The 18,349-nt window shown below is 43.9% G+C and overlaps 1 protein-coding gene across 1 annotated transcript in view; it reads left to right on the forward strand.

Moving 5' to 3' along the window:
• Window positions 1–15,698: 15,698 nt before the first annotated feature.
• Window positions 15,699–18,349, forward strand: part of ME1 (malic enzyme 1) — a 484,969-nt gene continuing 482,318 nt past the window's right edge. The window contains exon 1 of the mRNA XM_069726431.1: window positions 15,699–16,236. Coding sequence (XP_069582532.1) covers window positions 16,120–16,236 — 117 coding nt within the window. The 5' untranslated portion in view covers window positions 15,699–16,119. The remainder of the gene's footprint in view (window positions 16,237–18,349) is intronic.

The raw sequence follows: 18,349 nt of genomic DNA on the forward strand, positions 1-18,349 counted from the left end.
CATTCAAAGTTCTCACCACACATCTAGACAAGTTCCTTGGGGGGTCTAGTTTCCAAAATGGGGTCACTTGTGGAGGGTTTCTACTGGTTAGGTACATCAGGGGCTCTGCAAACGCAACATAATGCCCGCAGACCATTCTATCAAAGTCTGCATTCCAAAACGGCGCTCCTTCCTTACGAGCTCTGCCGTGCGCCCAAACAGTGGTTTACCCCCACATATGGGGTACCAGCATACTCAGGACAAATTGGACAACAACTTTTGGGGTCCAATTTCTCTTGTTACCCTTGTGAAAATAAAAACTTGGGGGCTAAAAAATCTTTTTTGTGGGAAAAAAAAAATATTTTTTTATTTTCACGACTCTGCATTCTAAACTTCTGTGAAGCTCTTGTGCATTCAAAGTTCTCACCACACATCTAGATAAGTTCCATGGGGGGTCTAGTTTCCAAAATGGGGTCACTTTTGGGGGATTTCTACTGTTTAGGCACATTAGGGGCTCTCCAAACGCGACATGGCGTCCGATCTCAATTCCAGACAATTCTACATTGAAAAAGTAAAACGGCACTCCTTCTCTTCCAAGCTCTGCGGTGCGCCCAAACAGTGGTTTACCCCCACATATTGGGTATCGACGTACTCAGGAGAAATCGCACAACAACTTTTGTGGTCTAATTTCTCCTGTTACCCTTGTGAAAATAAAAATTTTGGGGCAAAAAGATCATTTTTGTGTAAACAAAAGCGATTTTTTATTTTCACGGCTCTACGTTATAAACTTCCGTGAAGCACTTGGGGGTTCAAAGTGCTCACCACACATCTAGATAAGTTCCTTAAGGGGTCTAGTTTCCAAAATGGTGTCACTTGTGGGGGTTTCCACTGTTTAGGAACATCAGGGGCTCTCCAAACGCGACATGGCGTCCAATCTCAATTCCAGCCAATTCTGCATTGAAAAAGTCAAACGGCGCTCCTTCACTTCCAAGTTCTGCGGTGCGCCCAAACAGTGGTTTACCCCCACATTTGGGGTATTGGCGTATTCAGGAGAAATTGCATAACAAAATGTATGGTTACATTTCTGTTTTTACACATGTGAAAATAAAAAAAATGGTTCTGAATTAAGATGTTTGCAAAAAAAAGTTAAATGTTCGTTTTTTCCTTCCACATTGTTTCAGTTCCTGTGAAGCACGTAAAGGGTTAATAAACTTCTTGAATGTGGTTTTGAGAACCTTGAGGGGTGTAGTTTTTAGCATGGTGTCACACTTCGTTATTTTCTATCATATAGACCCCTCAAAATGACTTCAAATGTGATGTGGTCCCTAAAAAAAAATGGTGTTGTAAAAATGAGAAATTGCTGGTCAACTTTTAACCCTTATAACTTCCTAACAAAAAAAAATTTTATTTCCAAAATTGTGCTGATGTAAAGTAGACATGTGGGAAATGTTATTTATTAACTATTTTTCATGACATATCTCTCTGATTTAAGGGATTAAAAATACAAAGTTTGAAAATTGCAAAATTTTAAAAATTTTCGCCATATTTCCATTTTTTTCATAAATAATCGCAAGTAATATCGAAGAAATGTTACCACTAACATGAAGTACAATATGTCACGAAAAACAATCTCAGAATCAGCGGGATCCGTTGAAGCGTTCCAGAGTTATAACCTCATAAAGTGACAGTGGTCAGAATTGTAAAAATTGGCCTGGTCATTAAGTACCAAATTGGCTCTGTCACTAAGGGGTTAATCCATCTTTGCACATCTTTAACACCTAAACATCTGTCATTTCTATTCTGAATTCTTTTCTGGTACGTGTCAGATGGATGGTGCACATGGAAGGCACACAGACGACGCACACATACAGACGACACACATGTACACACGGATGGCACACGAATGACGCACACGTATGCACAGACATGGAAAACATGGGTACTAGATTTTTACAGTACTGGAAATATCAAGACATGTGAAGGAGGCCTTAGTAAGGATTTTGGTGTAAGAGGTCAGATAGTGAAGACAGTTCTGAATGCTGGGAAGGTGATGGGCTACTGGAACTGCATTCTATGCTTGATCTGATGCTTTAGTTACTTATTTTTCCCCCTGTAAATACTATTTGATGCACAGCCAATTTTGCTTTTTACTAGAGATGAGCGAATTTGGTCGGGTTCCCTCTTATTCGGCAAGCGCTATAGCTGCTGTGTCACAGTCACGACATATGCGTGGAGAGCCCAACACACAGGCTCTCCATGCATGTGTGGCGTCCCAAGGTCCAGCTCAACACAGTGGTATTGCTTTCCTCCAGGGGAGAGTGATGCTACATTCGGAGGCAAGGAAAGATAACTGCATCCAGGTACCACAAACATGCAACATATTCACACTCCAGGCCACCAGGGGGAGCTTTTGATCCTATTTACTAGGTGACTCCCCCTATATACGTAACTGGTAGTCTGTAGGGAAAGTTAGAAAGTTCCAGACAGCCGTCTGAGGAGGATAGAGGGTTCATGGAGCTGTGCATGCCCTAAGAGCTGCAGCTCCCAGAAAGAGACATTTCAGAAAGCAGAATTGATTGCAGTGAGCGTGAAGGAAAGCAAAGCACGGGAGAGGATACCAGAAGGGGACCAGCCCCAAGTAGGCTGCCTCCTTCTGAGGCGCAGAACGCCGGTAGCCGGAACGCCTTACTTAAGAGACCGGCAGGACAGCTAATTGCATGTTACCTGTCCGCACCTACACCCAGGAGGCACAGTGACACCCCACAGAGCCAGGTTATCTAAGAGACCCTATAAACAGGCTCAAGTCACCAGTCATATGGGTTTTGTCCTATCCTGTATGGGGGACAGAGAGAGAGAGAAACACCACATCTGTGAGGACATTACGAGAGGCTTAGCAGTAAGGGACTACACCACTACAGCGCAAGGGAAGGCTATTGATTTCCACCTGGACAAGGGGACTCTGAACTTGCCTCTGGACCGGCCAGACTCTACCTGTCCTGTGGTCTGGTGCCCTGGACTGTGGCTGCTGAAGACTTCAGTAAAAGAGGTAAAGAGACTGCAAACCTGTGTCCTCGTTCTTCACTGTACCTCTCACCATTCTACCATCTACACACTGGGAAGCCCTGGGGATATACTTCACCTGTGAGAAGGAATACCATCTAGCTGCTATAACATCACCCCAGTAGACCCATGAAAGCAGCGTCGGTCACCCTGACCGAATACCACAGGTGGTGTCGCAAACATAAACATTATCCCTTTAAAGACCTTTCCCTTTTACATGGGCGCCCAGGGCCACGGACCGGGTCACAGCCACCGTGACATTCCCCTGTGAACTGCAGGACCCGGTACCGAGTAACCCCTAGCCAGCGGGGTGACTCACATGTGTCGTGACTGTGGCACAGCTGCGACAAAAGCAGCTGCAGCTCCGATCAGTTGACCGGCTTGCATGATCGAGGAAGCCAGGTTCCCTCTGCAGCTTATTCGGCAAGCGCTATAGCTTGCCAAAGTAAGAGGGAACCCGAGCAAATTTGCTCATTCTACTTTTTATGCACCCACAAAGAATGGAGAGGTCTGTAATTTTTATCGCAGGTAAACTTCAACTGTGAAAGACAGAATCTTAAAAAAAAGGGTATGCTAAGTTTTATGTGCAGATTTTTCTCATAGACTTGCATTAAATGTGGAAAGTCTGCAGATAAAAAACCCACATGTGCTCTTAGTGTGTTTCTGCAGCAGGCAAATATAAAAACAAAGCAGCTTCGTTTAAAAAATGACATACCAACTAGAGACAAAAAAAACCTAAGGTTAAAAACATGATAAAAAAGCTCGTAAAAACACACTAAAAAACAAATAAAAACACGTCATTTAATAAAAAAAATGGGGGGGGGGGCAGAAATTGTGCAGAAACTCTGCAGTATCAAAACTCATCAAAGCTCACCATGGGAATATACTCTAAGACGCTGTGTTTCTGACGCAGCGAAAATGCGCAGAGTCAAAAACTCTTCATGGGCAGAAGGCCGAGTGCTATCCGATGTCTTATCGGCGAGCACTTGGCCAACTGTGGAGCAGTGCTGATCTATGATGATTTTCTTTGGCCAATTCTGCATGAGAAAACAATCACAGCATGCTGCGAGTGGCTCCGATATTCGAACCATGCACACCCATACATGTCTGTCATTCGAGTGCAGTCCAATGTAAGCTCACAGAGACAATGGAGAAGAAGGAGGAATTAAGCTCTCCGTCTTCTCCGCACCTGTGCTGCAATTCTCTCATGCGAGAGAATCGGATCACACTCAGATGACACTCGGTTCAAACTCTAACAGAGTACGAGCCGAGTGTCACTAGCATTATCGGCCTGATTATCTCACAGCAATCAATATACGCCAGTGTGAGTTAGCCCTAATAGTTCGCTCACATCAGCATATTAAAAATCGCCCTGAAGTTGATCCTGAAAAGTTGGACGAGTGTCATGTGTATATCATTCCATATGTCATGCGAGTACAATGTAACTTAAAGCTAGTTTCCAAAACTAATAAGGCAATCTTGATAGATAGAAATTGCGTGGATACAAGTGCTTCTCACAAAATTAGAATATCATCAAAAAGTTAATTCATTTCAGTTCTTCAATGCAAACAGTGAGTCTCATATATTATATAGAGTCATTAAAAACAGATGAAAACAGGTATTTTTTGTTAATTATTCTAATTTACTGAGATAATGACTTTTGGGTTTCATTGGGTGTAAGCCATAATCACCAATATTAACAGAAATAAACACTTGAAATAAATCACTCTGTAATGACTCTATATAATATATGAGTTTCACTTTTTGTATTGAATAACTGAAATAAATTACCTTTTTGATGATATTCTAATTTTGTGAGAAGCGCCTGTACCTTATCTTATAGTCAGGCTGTGTATGGGGGGGGGAAAGGGGGGACATCAGCAGCAGACCAGCGCGTCACAGGAGGCAGGAGCTGGCGGCTGCAGTTAACACTGTGCCCACTGCTAAAGAAAATGAATATTTACTTCTCCCCACAGCCATAGTCCCTTCCACCTCTATGCACTGGAGCCGGAGCTGAGACATGGGAGGAACTATGGGCATGGGGAGCAGTGAATATTCATTCTGTTCAATAGTGGGCACACATTTATCAGCAGCAGTCGGCTTCCTGCAGAGGCTGGGCGATCCTGTGTGTTGGCTATTAAAGAGAATGTATACTCACTGCTTTCCACGACCATAGTTCTGGACGTGGGGAGAAGTCAGAATTCCAGCAGCTTATCTTGACACATGAAGGTGCATGGCAGTAACATCATGGGCTATTACATGTTGAGATCAGCTGCTGGTATTGAGTCGCCCACCAGGGCAATGGGGATACTCGGTACCGGGTCCGGTCGCTCTTAAAGGGGTGTCACGGTGGCGGCAACCCGGTCTGTCACCTGGGACTCAACGGAAAGGGGAAAGATCTTTAAATGGATTTTGGTATAAAGTCTATTCGTGACGCCACCTGTGGTTCTCGGTCAGAGTGACTGACGCTGCTTAAAGGGGTCCTCTTGGGTGATGTTGTTGCAGCAAGATGGTGACGCTTCCCACAGGCGAAACAGGGTCTCCAGGGCTCCCAAGGTGTATGGCAGGGATGGTGGGTTGCCAGTAAATAACGGAAGACAAAGGGGTTGCAGTCTTTACCTGGTTTACTGATGGTGACAGGCCTCAGTCCAGGGTACCGGCAACAGGTACAGAAGGATTACAGGCAGCCTGGAAACAAGTAGTAATCTCCCTTGGCAAGTCAGGTTGGGAGCCTTCCTCTATGCGTTGGTTTTCTGGTCCCTTGCTACCTAGTTCAGTGGCAAGGTACTCCTTTCTATCTCCTGTCCTGGGACAGTGCCTGCATGGTGGGCAGCTTGAGCTGTTCTCTTTGGGGTCTCTGACACGGTGATTCCAGGCTCTAACTGCTGCTGTACCTCAGGCATTGAATGGGCAATTTACGTATAGTCCTATGCCCTCCGGCTCTGCTGTGGACCTTACAGCTATCCACAACCTCAGGCACCCGATGCCTGGTTTCCACACTCTGGCTCACAGGAGGCCTAATTGTAGACTCCCTGAGCTCCTAATCACTCCTCTCCCTTCACTGTCTGCTCCAGACTGAACTAACTCCTCCAGACCAGGATGGAAATCAGGGAAGTTCCCATAAAACAGGGTTCTGAGCTCCCCTTTCTGGCCTGGAGTTAGAATATGTTGTGTGTAGGATTTACCTGCCAAAGGGATCCCACTTGTCTTCAAGCATGGCACTACCCTGCCCGAGAGGAAGACAGCATCACTGTGGTACCCAAACTCCTCGGCTGCCACATTATCAGCACAGAATGCAGCTCTGTGAGAGAGAAAAAAAAAGGTGGGTAGAATAATTTTTTTTTATGTGTGCACCATGTTGGAGGCAATGTTTACCAGTATGCGGATGAGTGGGCCATGTATACCAGGAAGGGATGGTGGACCATGTATACCAGGATGAGGATTGGGGGCCAGGTATACCAGGATGGAGATGGTGGACATGGATACCAGGATGGGGAAGGGGGACATGTACAACAGGATGGGGATGGTGGCCATGTATAACAGGATGTGGATGTTGGCCATGAATACCAGGACGGGGATGAGGCAGATGGGGACATGTATACCAGGATGGGGATGGTGGCCATGGATACCAGGATGGGGATGGTGGACCATGTATACCAGTATAGGGATTGGGGGCCATGGATACCAGGATGGGGATGGTGGCCATGTATAGCAGGATGGGGATTTTGGCCATGGACACCAGGACGGGGATGAGGCAGATGGGGGACATGTATACCAGGATGAGGATATGGCCATGTATACCAGGATGTGGATGTTGCCCATGGATACCAGGATGGGGATGAGGCAGATAGGGACATGTATACTAGGATGGGGATGTGACCATGTGTACCAGGATGGGAATGGAGGCCATGGATACCAGGATGGGGAAGGTGGACCATGTATACCAGGATGGGGATTTGGGGCCATGTATATCAGGATGGGGATGGTGGACATGGAACGAGGATGGGAATGGGGGACATGTATAACAGGATGGGGATGGTGGCCATGTATACCAGGATGGGGATGGGGGCCATGTATGACTGGATTGGGAGTCATATATAACTGGGTTGGGACATATATACCAGGATGAGGATCATATACACCCGGATGGGGACATATATATATACCAGGATGGGGGATATTAGTACAGAATTAGGGAACAATACCCCTATAACAGTGTTATCAGCAGATCCCCTCATAAGAGTGCATCATGACCACATTTTTTGCTTAGATTTTTTTTCTTCCTCTAAAACCTAGGTGTGTCTTAGGCTGGGATCACACATGCGATAAATACACTCCCTGACAGAAATTATGTCGCTTATCCATGTTATGTAAATAAAAGATTATAACATGACCTTAAATTCATCCATTGATTGTATAAATTATTCTTTTGAAAGCTGAACCCCTCTGAAATGTGGTTTAGGTTAAGAAAATAAATTGGCATCAATGCAGAAATATTGATCAGTTAATGGACACAGAATGGTCAGATTTTGGCAAGACAAAAGTTTTGTTGCCTGGTCATATAATGCACCCAATCCTAGTTTACATCCTCACCTGTGCTCAGTAAATGATCAGTTAATTAGTGTGTGTGTATAAAAAGTAACCCAGCACCCCAGACCTTCACTTGAACTGCAACTTGAGCTCTGACGACATGCGAAAATCCACCCTGCGACCAAAGCCTGGATTATCAAGAGGCTGAAAATTGAATTATAAATGTTATTTTAAAATTAATATTGGATCTATTATTCTAGCAACGACAATCAAAGATGAAGCGATGTCACTTTTATTTTCAACCGACGATTGGCAGGCACTGATGAGGCATCAGATTTGAAAAATTATGCTCTGTCACTAAGGGGTTGCCACCTTTTGGTGCAACTTTTTTTTTAACTTTTAGTATATATATCATATACATATACATATATGATATATATAGTACATATATCATTTTTGCAATTGGTTTTCATTACAAAATTTGCATCATTTGGCTGTTACAGGTTCTTTGTTTCACTGTACTTTTTTTGGTTGTGTTGCCCTATTTTGAGACCATAATTTTTTATTTTTCCATCCATGGAGCCTGATGAGAGCTTTAAGGGTATGTGCACACGCTGTGGATTTTGCTGCGCATCCGCAGCAGATTGGCCACTGTGGATTCGCAGCAGTTTTCCATGAGTTTACAGTACCATGTAAACCTATGGAAAACAAAATCCGCAGTGCACATGCTGCGGAAAAAAACGCGCAGAAACGCAGCGTTGTTTATTGCACAGCATGTCAATTCTTTGCGCGGATTCCGCAGCAGTTTACACCTGCTCCTCAATAGGAATCCACAGGTGTAAAATCGCAGGTGGAATCCGCACAAAAACCACGGAAAAACTGCGGTAAATCCATGGTAATTCCGCCGTAAATCCACAGTGTGGATTTCCTGAAGATTTACCAAAATCGGTGCAGAAAAGTATGTACACACCATTCCGCAACGTGTGCACATACCCTTAGTCATCCAATTATGGGATACATCTGACATTTTCATCAATTTATATTGCATGTTTTAGGAAAATCCGGTAACCAAGCAATTCTGGCATTTCAGTTTTTTCTTTTTTACTACGAGGGGTGTTCATAAAAGATTGCCACTGACCCACTTCTATTTATGCTGAAACTGCACATGTGTAATGATATAAGTCTCTATAGGTTACGTGCCAATTTGCAACTAAGGACTGATAACGGTCTTGATTTTACAAGTGCTGAAGTGATGTGAGGTTTGATAATGGACCCAGTGGAATACAGAGCAGTCATCAAATTCCTTTACTGTAAGGCCGCACACTAAAAGGAGACATCGACATATGATGTAGTCAAGAACTGGCATCGTCAATTCAAATGTGTTCAGACTTCGGTGCACACTCTATTAGCGGTGGATGCTGCATTTATCCCTAGTGTCCCGGCGTACTGACAGCTCTTTTAAGCCTCAGCGCCACCTATTATTCTGACTCACCGTCAGTTGCACACTGATGAAGGTCCAGTATCGACCGAAACGTTTGTGATTTACTGTATGTAATAAATCCCCACTTTTTTGCATCACAACATCCTGGAGTGTGCTAGTCAGTTTATATTGTATACGTTCAGGTTTGGGCACCTATAACTGTGCACCTCCCCTATTTAGGCTGTGCTTAGCATCTTCTATATCACAGATATAGGCATGTCATGCCCTTCTAAAATCAAGAAAGGCTGGAGTAAAAATCTAAAATCACTCTACCAACACCCAGACGTCTTGACTCTTGACAAAAAAAATAAAAAAATAAATATCTTTAGGTAGAATGGCCGCGGGTCCATTCAGAACACTTTTCTTAGAAGACGAAGTGGTACCCCCATTGGGAGTTGTGCCAAAAAATGAACCCAATACATTCAGACTAATCCACCATTTGTCATATCCAAGGGGCAGGTCAGTAAATGACAACATCGACGCGGAACCAAGTACAGTACTATGTACTGTACCTCCTTTGACGAGGCAATCAGGCGGGTCAAGAAGTTGGTAAGGGGCACCCTAATGGCCAAAACAGACATTGAGGGGGCGTTCCGGTTACTACCTGTGCCTCCGAATAGTGTCTGCCTATTGGGCTGCTTCTATGAAGGAGCATGCTACATAGATCGCTGTTTGCCCAAGGGGTGCTCCATATCCTGCTCACTATTTGAGGCGTTTAGTTGCTTCCTCGAATGTGTCGTCATGGATGTTTGTAAGGCGGCACATATTATCCATTACCTCGATGACTTCTTATGCCTGGGCCCAAAAGATTCGCCAAAGTGTGAAAACACGCGGTAGTCCACCTGTGAGGAGCAGAGAGCTGGAGGGAGAGTGGACACCCCAGAGCCGAGGGGTTAGACTGAGAAAGGAAGAAGGTGGTGTAGCTTGCTTCATGGGTGGGGTACTCTGCTGAGTAGCAGAAATTGCTACTAGGCCCAAAAGGATTTCCTGGGCCAGATGCTGTTAAAAATTAATACTTAGGTAAACAAGCAGTGTAGCTTGCTTCATGGGTGGGGTACGCTGCTGAGTAGCACTAAATTTCACTAGGCCCAAAAGGATTTCCCGGGCTAGATGCCGTTACAAAATAGTAGTTAGGTAAACAGGCGTTGTAGCTTGCTTCATGGGTGGGGTACGCTGCTGAGTAGCACTAAATTCTACTAGGCCCAAAAGAATTTCCTGGGCTAGATGCTGTTACAAAATATTAGTTAGGTAAACAGGCGGTGTAGCTTGCTTCATAGGTGGGGTACGCTGTTGAATAGCACTAAATTCTACTAGGCCCAAAAGGATTTCCTGGGCTAGATGCCATTACAAAATAGTAGTTAGGTAAACAGGCGGTGTAGCTTGTTTCATGGGTGAAGTACGCTGCTGAGTAGCACCAAATTCTACTAGGCCCAAAAGGATTTCCAGGGCTACATGCTATTACAAAATAGTAGTTAAACAGGCGGTGTAGCTTGCTTCATGGGTGGGGTACACTGCTGAGTAACACTAAATTCTACTAGGCCCAAAAGGATTTCCTGGGCTAGATGCCGTTACAAAATAGTAGTTAGGTAAACAGGCGGTGTAGCTTGCTTCATGGGTGGGGTACACTGCTGAGTAACACTAAATTCTACTAGGCACAAAAGGATTTCCTGGGCTAGATGCCGTTACAAAATAGTATTTAGGTAAACAGGCGGTGTAGCTTGCTTCATGGGTGGGGTACGCTGCTGAGTAGCACTAAATTCTACTAGGCCCAAAAGGATTTCCTGGGCTAGATGCCGTTACAAAATAGTATTTAGGTAAACAGGCGGTGGGTGGCTGGGCTACTCTGCTGACTAGCAGACACTAAAGCTTTGGAGCAGACCTCTGAATCCCAGGCCATAGTATGAGTAAACAACTCTGCAGACGACTCCACCCACCTGGAATTGACGATGGCAATGTCATGTAAAACCCAGCAAGGGGACTAAATAAAGAGTTTCCATTTTTTCCAAAAATTCAGCCACAGACACCACTTAAGTGGCATCAATTTCACCAGAGTTTTTTAAAACAGTTAGTGAGGTGCTTTTCAGAAATCATCAAGCTTTTAGTCTCCCCAAGATGACACAAGTGTAGAAAAGTCCTTGCGGATCCAGGATTTGTTCATCTTGATGAACGTTAGTCTGTCTACATTGTCACTGGACAGCTGCATGCGCTTATCTGTCAGCACACCAGCAGCGCTGAACACACGTTCAGAGAGAACGCTGGCTGCAGGGCACGACAAGATCTCCAAGGCGTGAGTGGCGAGCTCAGGCCATTTTTCAAGATTGGAAGCCCAAAATGAGCAAGGGTCCAGTTCCACAGTCATGGCATCGATGTTAACTTATGGCCTCATCAGATGTATGTGGAGGAGGCCCACAGGCAACTTGATAATGTGCGGTTTTATCGCAGATTACCCTCGGATCCAACAGGGATTTATTCCGTCAAGCTCAGAGCACTTCTGGATAGAACTTTTGATTTGGGTATCATTAATTTACATGAGCGTGATTTTATTTGGGTGGATCAACCCACGACGCCAACTTTTTATATGTTACCCAAAATTCATAAGTGTACCATCAAGCCCCCCGGTCGTCCGATAGTCTCGAGCATTGGAAGTTTGTGTGAAAAAGCATGTTCTTACATAGACTTCTTTTTACAACCTTTGGTGACTACACTTCCATCATACGTAAGGGATTCCTCACACTTTATCAGTAGGCATAGGGGGATTCGGCTGGATCCAGGGGACCTTATGGTCACGTGTGATGTTGAGTCGTTGTACTCAAATATCAATCATGACGACGGTATGCAGGCGGTCTTATTTTTTCTTGATTTGCAGGAAAATTCAGATAGGTTACATGATTCATTTGTTGTTGACCTGCTTGATTTTGCTTTGAGGCACAACTTTTTCTTATTTGATAGGGTTTATTATTTACAGACATCTGGTGTGGCGATGGGGGCGCGTTGTGCCCCCTCGTTTGCTAATCTTTTTTTAGGGTGGTGGGAAGCTACTTTTGTTTTTGTTTCTGATTACTTCAAGGATAAGGTGCGGCAGTGGTCGCGCTTTATCGATGACGTTTTTTTCATTTGGTCCGGGTCATCGGAGGAACTTCTTCAATTTATGGATTTTCTCAATAACAACTCCATTAATATTTTTTTGACTTACCACTCTTCTCCTATTTCGGTTAATTTTCTAGATTTGGAGATCAGATGTCAGGATGGCGCACTCTCCACATGCCTCTATCGTAAGCCCACAGCGGCAAATGGATTTTTGGATTACCAAAGTTTTCACCCTAAGCATACGAGGGATGGTATTCCGACGGGCCAATTCCTTAGAGCAAGGCGCAACTGCACTCTGGATGAGGACTTTAGGAGAGAGGCTCAGGATCTTACCATCAGATTTAAAGCTAGGAATTACCCCAAAAGATGTGTTTCTCGTGCATTTCGGAGGGCAAATCAACAGTCGCAGGATTCTTTATTGGTCGTCAACAAAAGGAAATCAGAGGGTGTTGCACGTTTCATTACGGGTTATCATACCCGTTGGTCTGAGGTGAGTAGGATTTTTAATAAACATTGGAGAATTTTGATCTCCGACTCACAAACGTCTCAGGTTATCAGTACCCAACCGTTGATTACGGCTAGAAGGGCACCAAACTTCAAAGATATTCTCACTCAGAGCCATTATAGGAGACCAACACAGAGACTCAATCGTGGTATAATTTTGAGGGGCTCCTTTCCATGTGGAGATTGCAGCATTTGTCAGTTCATGCACCCCACACGTGAGGTTTTTCGTAACCCCGTTGACCAAGTACAGCATAAATTAAAGACTTATATAAACTGCAAAACCTCCCATGTCATTTATGCTTTGATCTGTCCATGTCCTTGTATCTATGTAGGCCAGACTTCACAAGAATTGCGGCGCAGGATACAAAGCCATCTTTCTACAATCAATACAGCAGCAGTGGACAGCCGAAGAGGCAAAACTCTCAGCACGGTGGCTTCTCATTTTCTCTTACATCATGGGGGCAGCTGCGCCAAGATTAAGGTTATTGGCCTGGAACATATAAGGAGCTCGGGCAGAGGTGGTTCTCTACATAAGCGACTACTACAAATGGAGGCACGTTGGATTTATTCCCTCAAGTCCACAGCACCCCAGGGAATTAATGAAGATTTGCTCTTTACCGGTTTTTTGGGATAAATCTCTTTAAGGACAGGGTTTGGACTGATTCCCCTGGGCATCCTGTGTGTTCATTTTCTTAGAGGTCTGGATATAAAAGGTGGAGGGAGGCCTGCAGATGCTGGAACAAGAATATCGGGTTTCATGAGCGGCCGGTTGCTGATCAGAGCTATAACAGCCAACATGACAAAGAGCGGACTTGTTTTTGTTGTTTTTTTTTTTTTTTTTGTTGCATTATTATTATTTGTTTGTTGTATATCTACTTATTTTTCAGGTTATATTGTTGTGCTGTATATGTTATGGCTAATGTTATATATTTATTCACAGTTACCTTAGCAACCTGCTGGTTCCGGATATGGTTTTACTTTTCTTGTTCATGGGTGCCTCTTGTGGGGACTGTTCCCATTACCATTTCCTTGGATAACCCCTTGCCCAGAGTTTTGTGGTGTCTCTCGCTATGGGTCCCATATGGAGCCACTAGTTTCATTATTGGCGCATGCGTACTTCCTTTCTCCTTAGGTCTCATGCGGACGGCCGGCTATTATACCGGCGCGTGCGCATTTGACCACTGTGGGCGGAGACGTCTGCCCACTTTGTACACACTTGGTCTTTTGCGCAGGTGCATCTTGTTCGGCACTTGGGATTTCTGTTTCCGGTTTCTGGACTTCCGGTCCACGGCTGTGCACTCGGCGGCGTCTGGAGTTCACTGCAGTTCATTATTTAAGGAGTGAACTGATGGAGGTAAGAACTTCCCCTGACGAAGCGGCTTGTTTTTGCCGCGATACGCGTTGGGTTCAGCTGCCTCCCGGGCCTGTTACACCCCTGGCTGCTACCTCTTGCTGCTGCCTTCACCCTCCTTAGGTGAGGTGATTTCTAGGTGTTGGCGCGGCATGCTGCTCCATTTAGGGTACGTTTCCCTTTGGGACCTTTCTGCTACTGGCCTTTACTATAAGGCGGTCTAGAGCTTACTCGCCTTTCTTCTCTGCATTTTTTTGTTCCCTAATGGTGCACCAATTTTTGGTTTGTATCTGTTCATCAGTGGGGTACTGAGGGGAGTATTTAGGCATGTTTATAATTACTCCTTACATGTGGTGATTACGCTAAGTTTGTATATATTTGGATCTATCGGAGTGGCTTATTATAGTGATTCGTATATATGTATTTGCTATTATCTTGGGGTATTATTTGCAGCATGTGAGGGATGTACAGGCCGTATATATGGGGGGTAGGCAGCTGGTGATTGTACTGGTTTTAATTGTTTTTAACTATGCTTCCAATAAAGTTGTTCCTTTTTGATATATGTTATTGGTGGTGTGCGAATTTGTTCTAGTGGCATCTCTTTTTTCTTGTTTGCATATTATTTTTGCCACTTGGGTTCGCACCCCCACTCATTACCAATATCAGAGTGCGCCGGCTCCTTATTAATATTTGTTGACAAACACTTGCACAGCACTGGCACAGACCTGCCTGGCAGTCAGTGCTATGAACTGCTGTAACCTACCCTGAAAAGGGCTGTTATTACAACTAGTCCCGACTCCTCCCGACTCCCTTAAACTATCTCTCTGACAATTCGCTCCACAAAAACACTATTAGTCTGTATAGCGCCCACAGCAGCAGCGGTGCCGTCTAACACTAAGCTGCAGCAGTGAGGAAATGGTGGCGACGGGACAAATGGCTGGTTCTTATAGGGCAAGGAGGACATGTGACATACACAGCCAATGACACATGCCCTTGCTTGTGTCCATCACATGCACATTGCTGTGTGTGTGCGCACTGCTGATAGGCTGAGAGACTGCACCGCCCCTCTGTAAATGCGGGAAAGAAAAAAGAAAAAGGAGATCGGCATTATTTCAGCACAGATCTATCCCCCGCCCACTATACACTGAAACAGTCTATTAACAATGATAAACAGTTTTAATGTGCAAATCAAGCAGGGCTTTTGCTGAACGAACAGTTATCGAACAGAAACTCGATCAGCCGAATTTTAAGCAAATTTTTCGGGTTCGTCGAACGACTCGAACACCGCCCAAAACAGCTCGAATTTGAGATTGGCGAACAGTTCGACTCGAACACCGCTCATCTCTACCCATAACCACAGTGCAGAGCTGCTGTGTGTGAATACAGGCTCATAAGCTTGATACTAGCAAGATAATAGCAGAGAAAACCCTGGTGGACCTATCTAGGCTTGCACAAGGGTCGATCTTCCTATAGATCGTTCATCCATTAAGTCTTCATGGCTCCAGGTCGGCCCAAAGGCCTCATCTTACAAACCAAATCCAATTTCAATTATTGTTTGAAAAATGCTTGTCGGGCAGCAGTGAAGCATCTCAAATAACAACATAATCTGGAAACAAAAGTTCATGCTGAACAGCTAGCAACACACTGACTTATTGGTACAATGATTTCCTAGGTAAACTATGTGTTGGGCCCCTATGGAATTTGGAGGGCTGTTCTGTACTCTGAGTGCAGCAAAGTGATTCATTACAGGAAAAAGAGCGGTCTATGAAGTGTGACAATTCAGTGTATTTCAGTCCAATGCAGCCAACAGCCATGATCAAGATGTGATTACATTGCGAAATATCCAGAGCACTGTGAGAAATCAGCATGAAATGAAATAAGAGCAAGAGGAGACTTGAGGCAGAGGCGAAGGCTGCTGCTATCTGTCTGCCAGTGACTCAGCACTTCTCCTATCCCCTGGTGCACACTGGACCTGTCAGCTGATCCTCAGCTCTGCCCCACAACTACTACTACACAATCACACCTAGCAGTACATATACAATACACAGCTACAGCAGGATCAGCTGATCTGCCACTACACCAGCACAGTCACTAGCTCTGCCTGCTGCTTACTGCATTTGCACCAGCCATGTCTTCTCAGGTGGTGAAACAAGAACAACAAGTGGAAGACCAGGATGCCAAGAAGACTTTTCAGTATACCAGGAAGAGGGGCTATGACATAACTCGTGACCCACATCTCAACAAGGTAGTAGGACCACAAAACTATATGTGCAAATCTGTGATCTCTAAAAGTTGCAACCCCTGCAGACTGCTGTTATTCGGCCTGTTAACCTCATTAAAATGTTGATTTAGCACTTTTCATTGCACACAACTTAAGGGGTAACATTGTAGGTATTCTAGGTTCACTACAGAATATACAAGGTTTTGCTAGTATACTACCATGCAGAATATTGTCTAAATGTCAGAGTCATTCATCAGAATCACTGCGGAATATACAAGTTTTTGCTAGTATAATGCTATGCAGAATATTGTCTAAATGTCAGAGTCATTCATCAGAATCACTGTGGAATATACAAGTTTTTGCTAGTATAATGCCATGCAGAATATTGTCTAAATGTCGGAGTCAGTCATCGGTATCACTGCGGAATATTCAAGTTTTTGCTAGTATAATGCCATGCAGAATATTGTCGAAATGTCGGAGTCAGTCATCAGAATCACTGCGGAATATTCAAGTTTTTGCTAGTATAATGCCATGCAGAATATTGTCTAAATGTCGGAGTCATTCATCAGAATCACTGTGGAGTATACAAGTTTTTGCTAGTATAATGCCATGCAGAATATTGTCTAAATGTCGGAGTCATTCATCAGAATCACTGCGAAATATACAAGTTTTTGCTAGTATAATGCCATGCAGAATATTGTCTAAATGTCAGAGTCATTCATCAGAATCACTGCGGAATACACAAGTTTTTGCTAGTATAATGCCATGCAGAATATTGTCTATATGTCGGAGTCAGTCATTAGAATCACTGCGGAATATACAAGTTTTTGCTAGTATAATGCTATGCAGAATATTGTCTAAATGTCGGAGTCAGTCATCGGTATCACTGCGGAATATTCAAGTTTTTGCTAGTATAATGCCATGCAGAATATTGTCGAAATGTCGGAGTCAGTCATCAGAATCACTGCGGAATATTCAAGTTTTTGCTAGTATAATGCCATGCAGAATATTGTCTAAATGTCGGAGTCATTCATCAGAATCACTGTGGAGTATACAAGTTTTTGCTAGTATAATGCCATGCAGAATATTGTCTAAATGTCGGAGTCATTCATCAGAATCACTGCGAAATATACAAGTTTTTGCTAGTATAATGCCATGCAGAATATTGTCTAAATGTCAGAGTCATTCATCAGAATCACTGCGGAATACACAAGTTTTTGCTAGTATAATGCCATGCAGAATATTGTCTATATGTCGGAGTCAGTCATTAGAATCACTGCGGAATATACAAGTTTTTGCTAGTATAATGCTATGCAGATTATTGTCTATATGTCGGAATCATTCATCGGTATCACTGTGGAATATACAAGTTTTTGCTAGTATAATGCCATGCAGAATATTGTCTATGTATCGGAGTCATTCATCAAAATCACTGCGGAATATACAAGTTTTTGCTAGTATAATGCCATGCAGAATATTGTCTATGTATCGGAGTCAGTCATCAGAATCACTGCGAAAATACAAGTTTTTGCTAGTATAATGCCATGTAAATTTCTCAAAAGTCCTAAAATATATAGCACACCTCAGAATCATATTAATAAACCAATATTCCTCAAACTATCAGCAAGGAACAAAAAGAGGGCATATTCAATATATTAAAAATAAATGTTAATCAATAAGTAACCATTAAAACATACAAAAATGACAAAAGCAGGGTGAGACTTATAATACATAAAGTTGATTCCCATAATCCTCAAACAGTTGTACTAAAAGTAAAGTGCAAAAAAGTGCCTACTACAGCGTTTTTGGCAATGGAAGATGCATACTGCAAAATTGCATAGTGCTAACTCCTATAGGGCTCCATACCCTGCCATATAATAAAACGCCACTATCCAAAGCATATTACATAGTGCAAAACTGACCTGTAGTGTATAAGGCTGGGTTCCCATTGCGTTATGGGACCGCGTTAAACGGACAGCGTTGCACGGCGAAATTAACGCCGTGCAACGCGGCCGTTAACGCGCCCATTCACGCTAATGGGAACGCGCTACACTAGCGCGTGCCATGTTCGGCACGCGCTAGCGACGCGCCGGAGATTCCTGGCGCGCCGCGGACGCGGCTTGCAGCGTCCGAGGCG

Source organism: Ranitomeya imitator, chromosome 5, assembly GCF_032444005.1.
Source record: "Ranitomeya imitator isolate aRanImi1 chromosome 5, aRanImi1.pri, whole genome shotgun sequence".
In the NCBI taxonomy this organism is placed as follows: domain Eukaryota; kingdom Metazoa; phylum Chordata; class Amphibia; order Anura; family Dendrobatidae; genus Ranitomeya; species Ranitomeya imitator.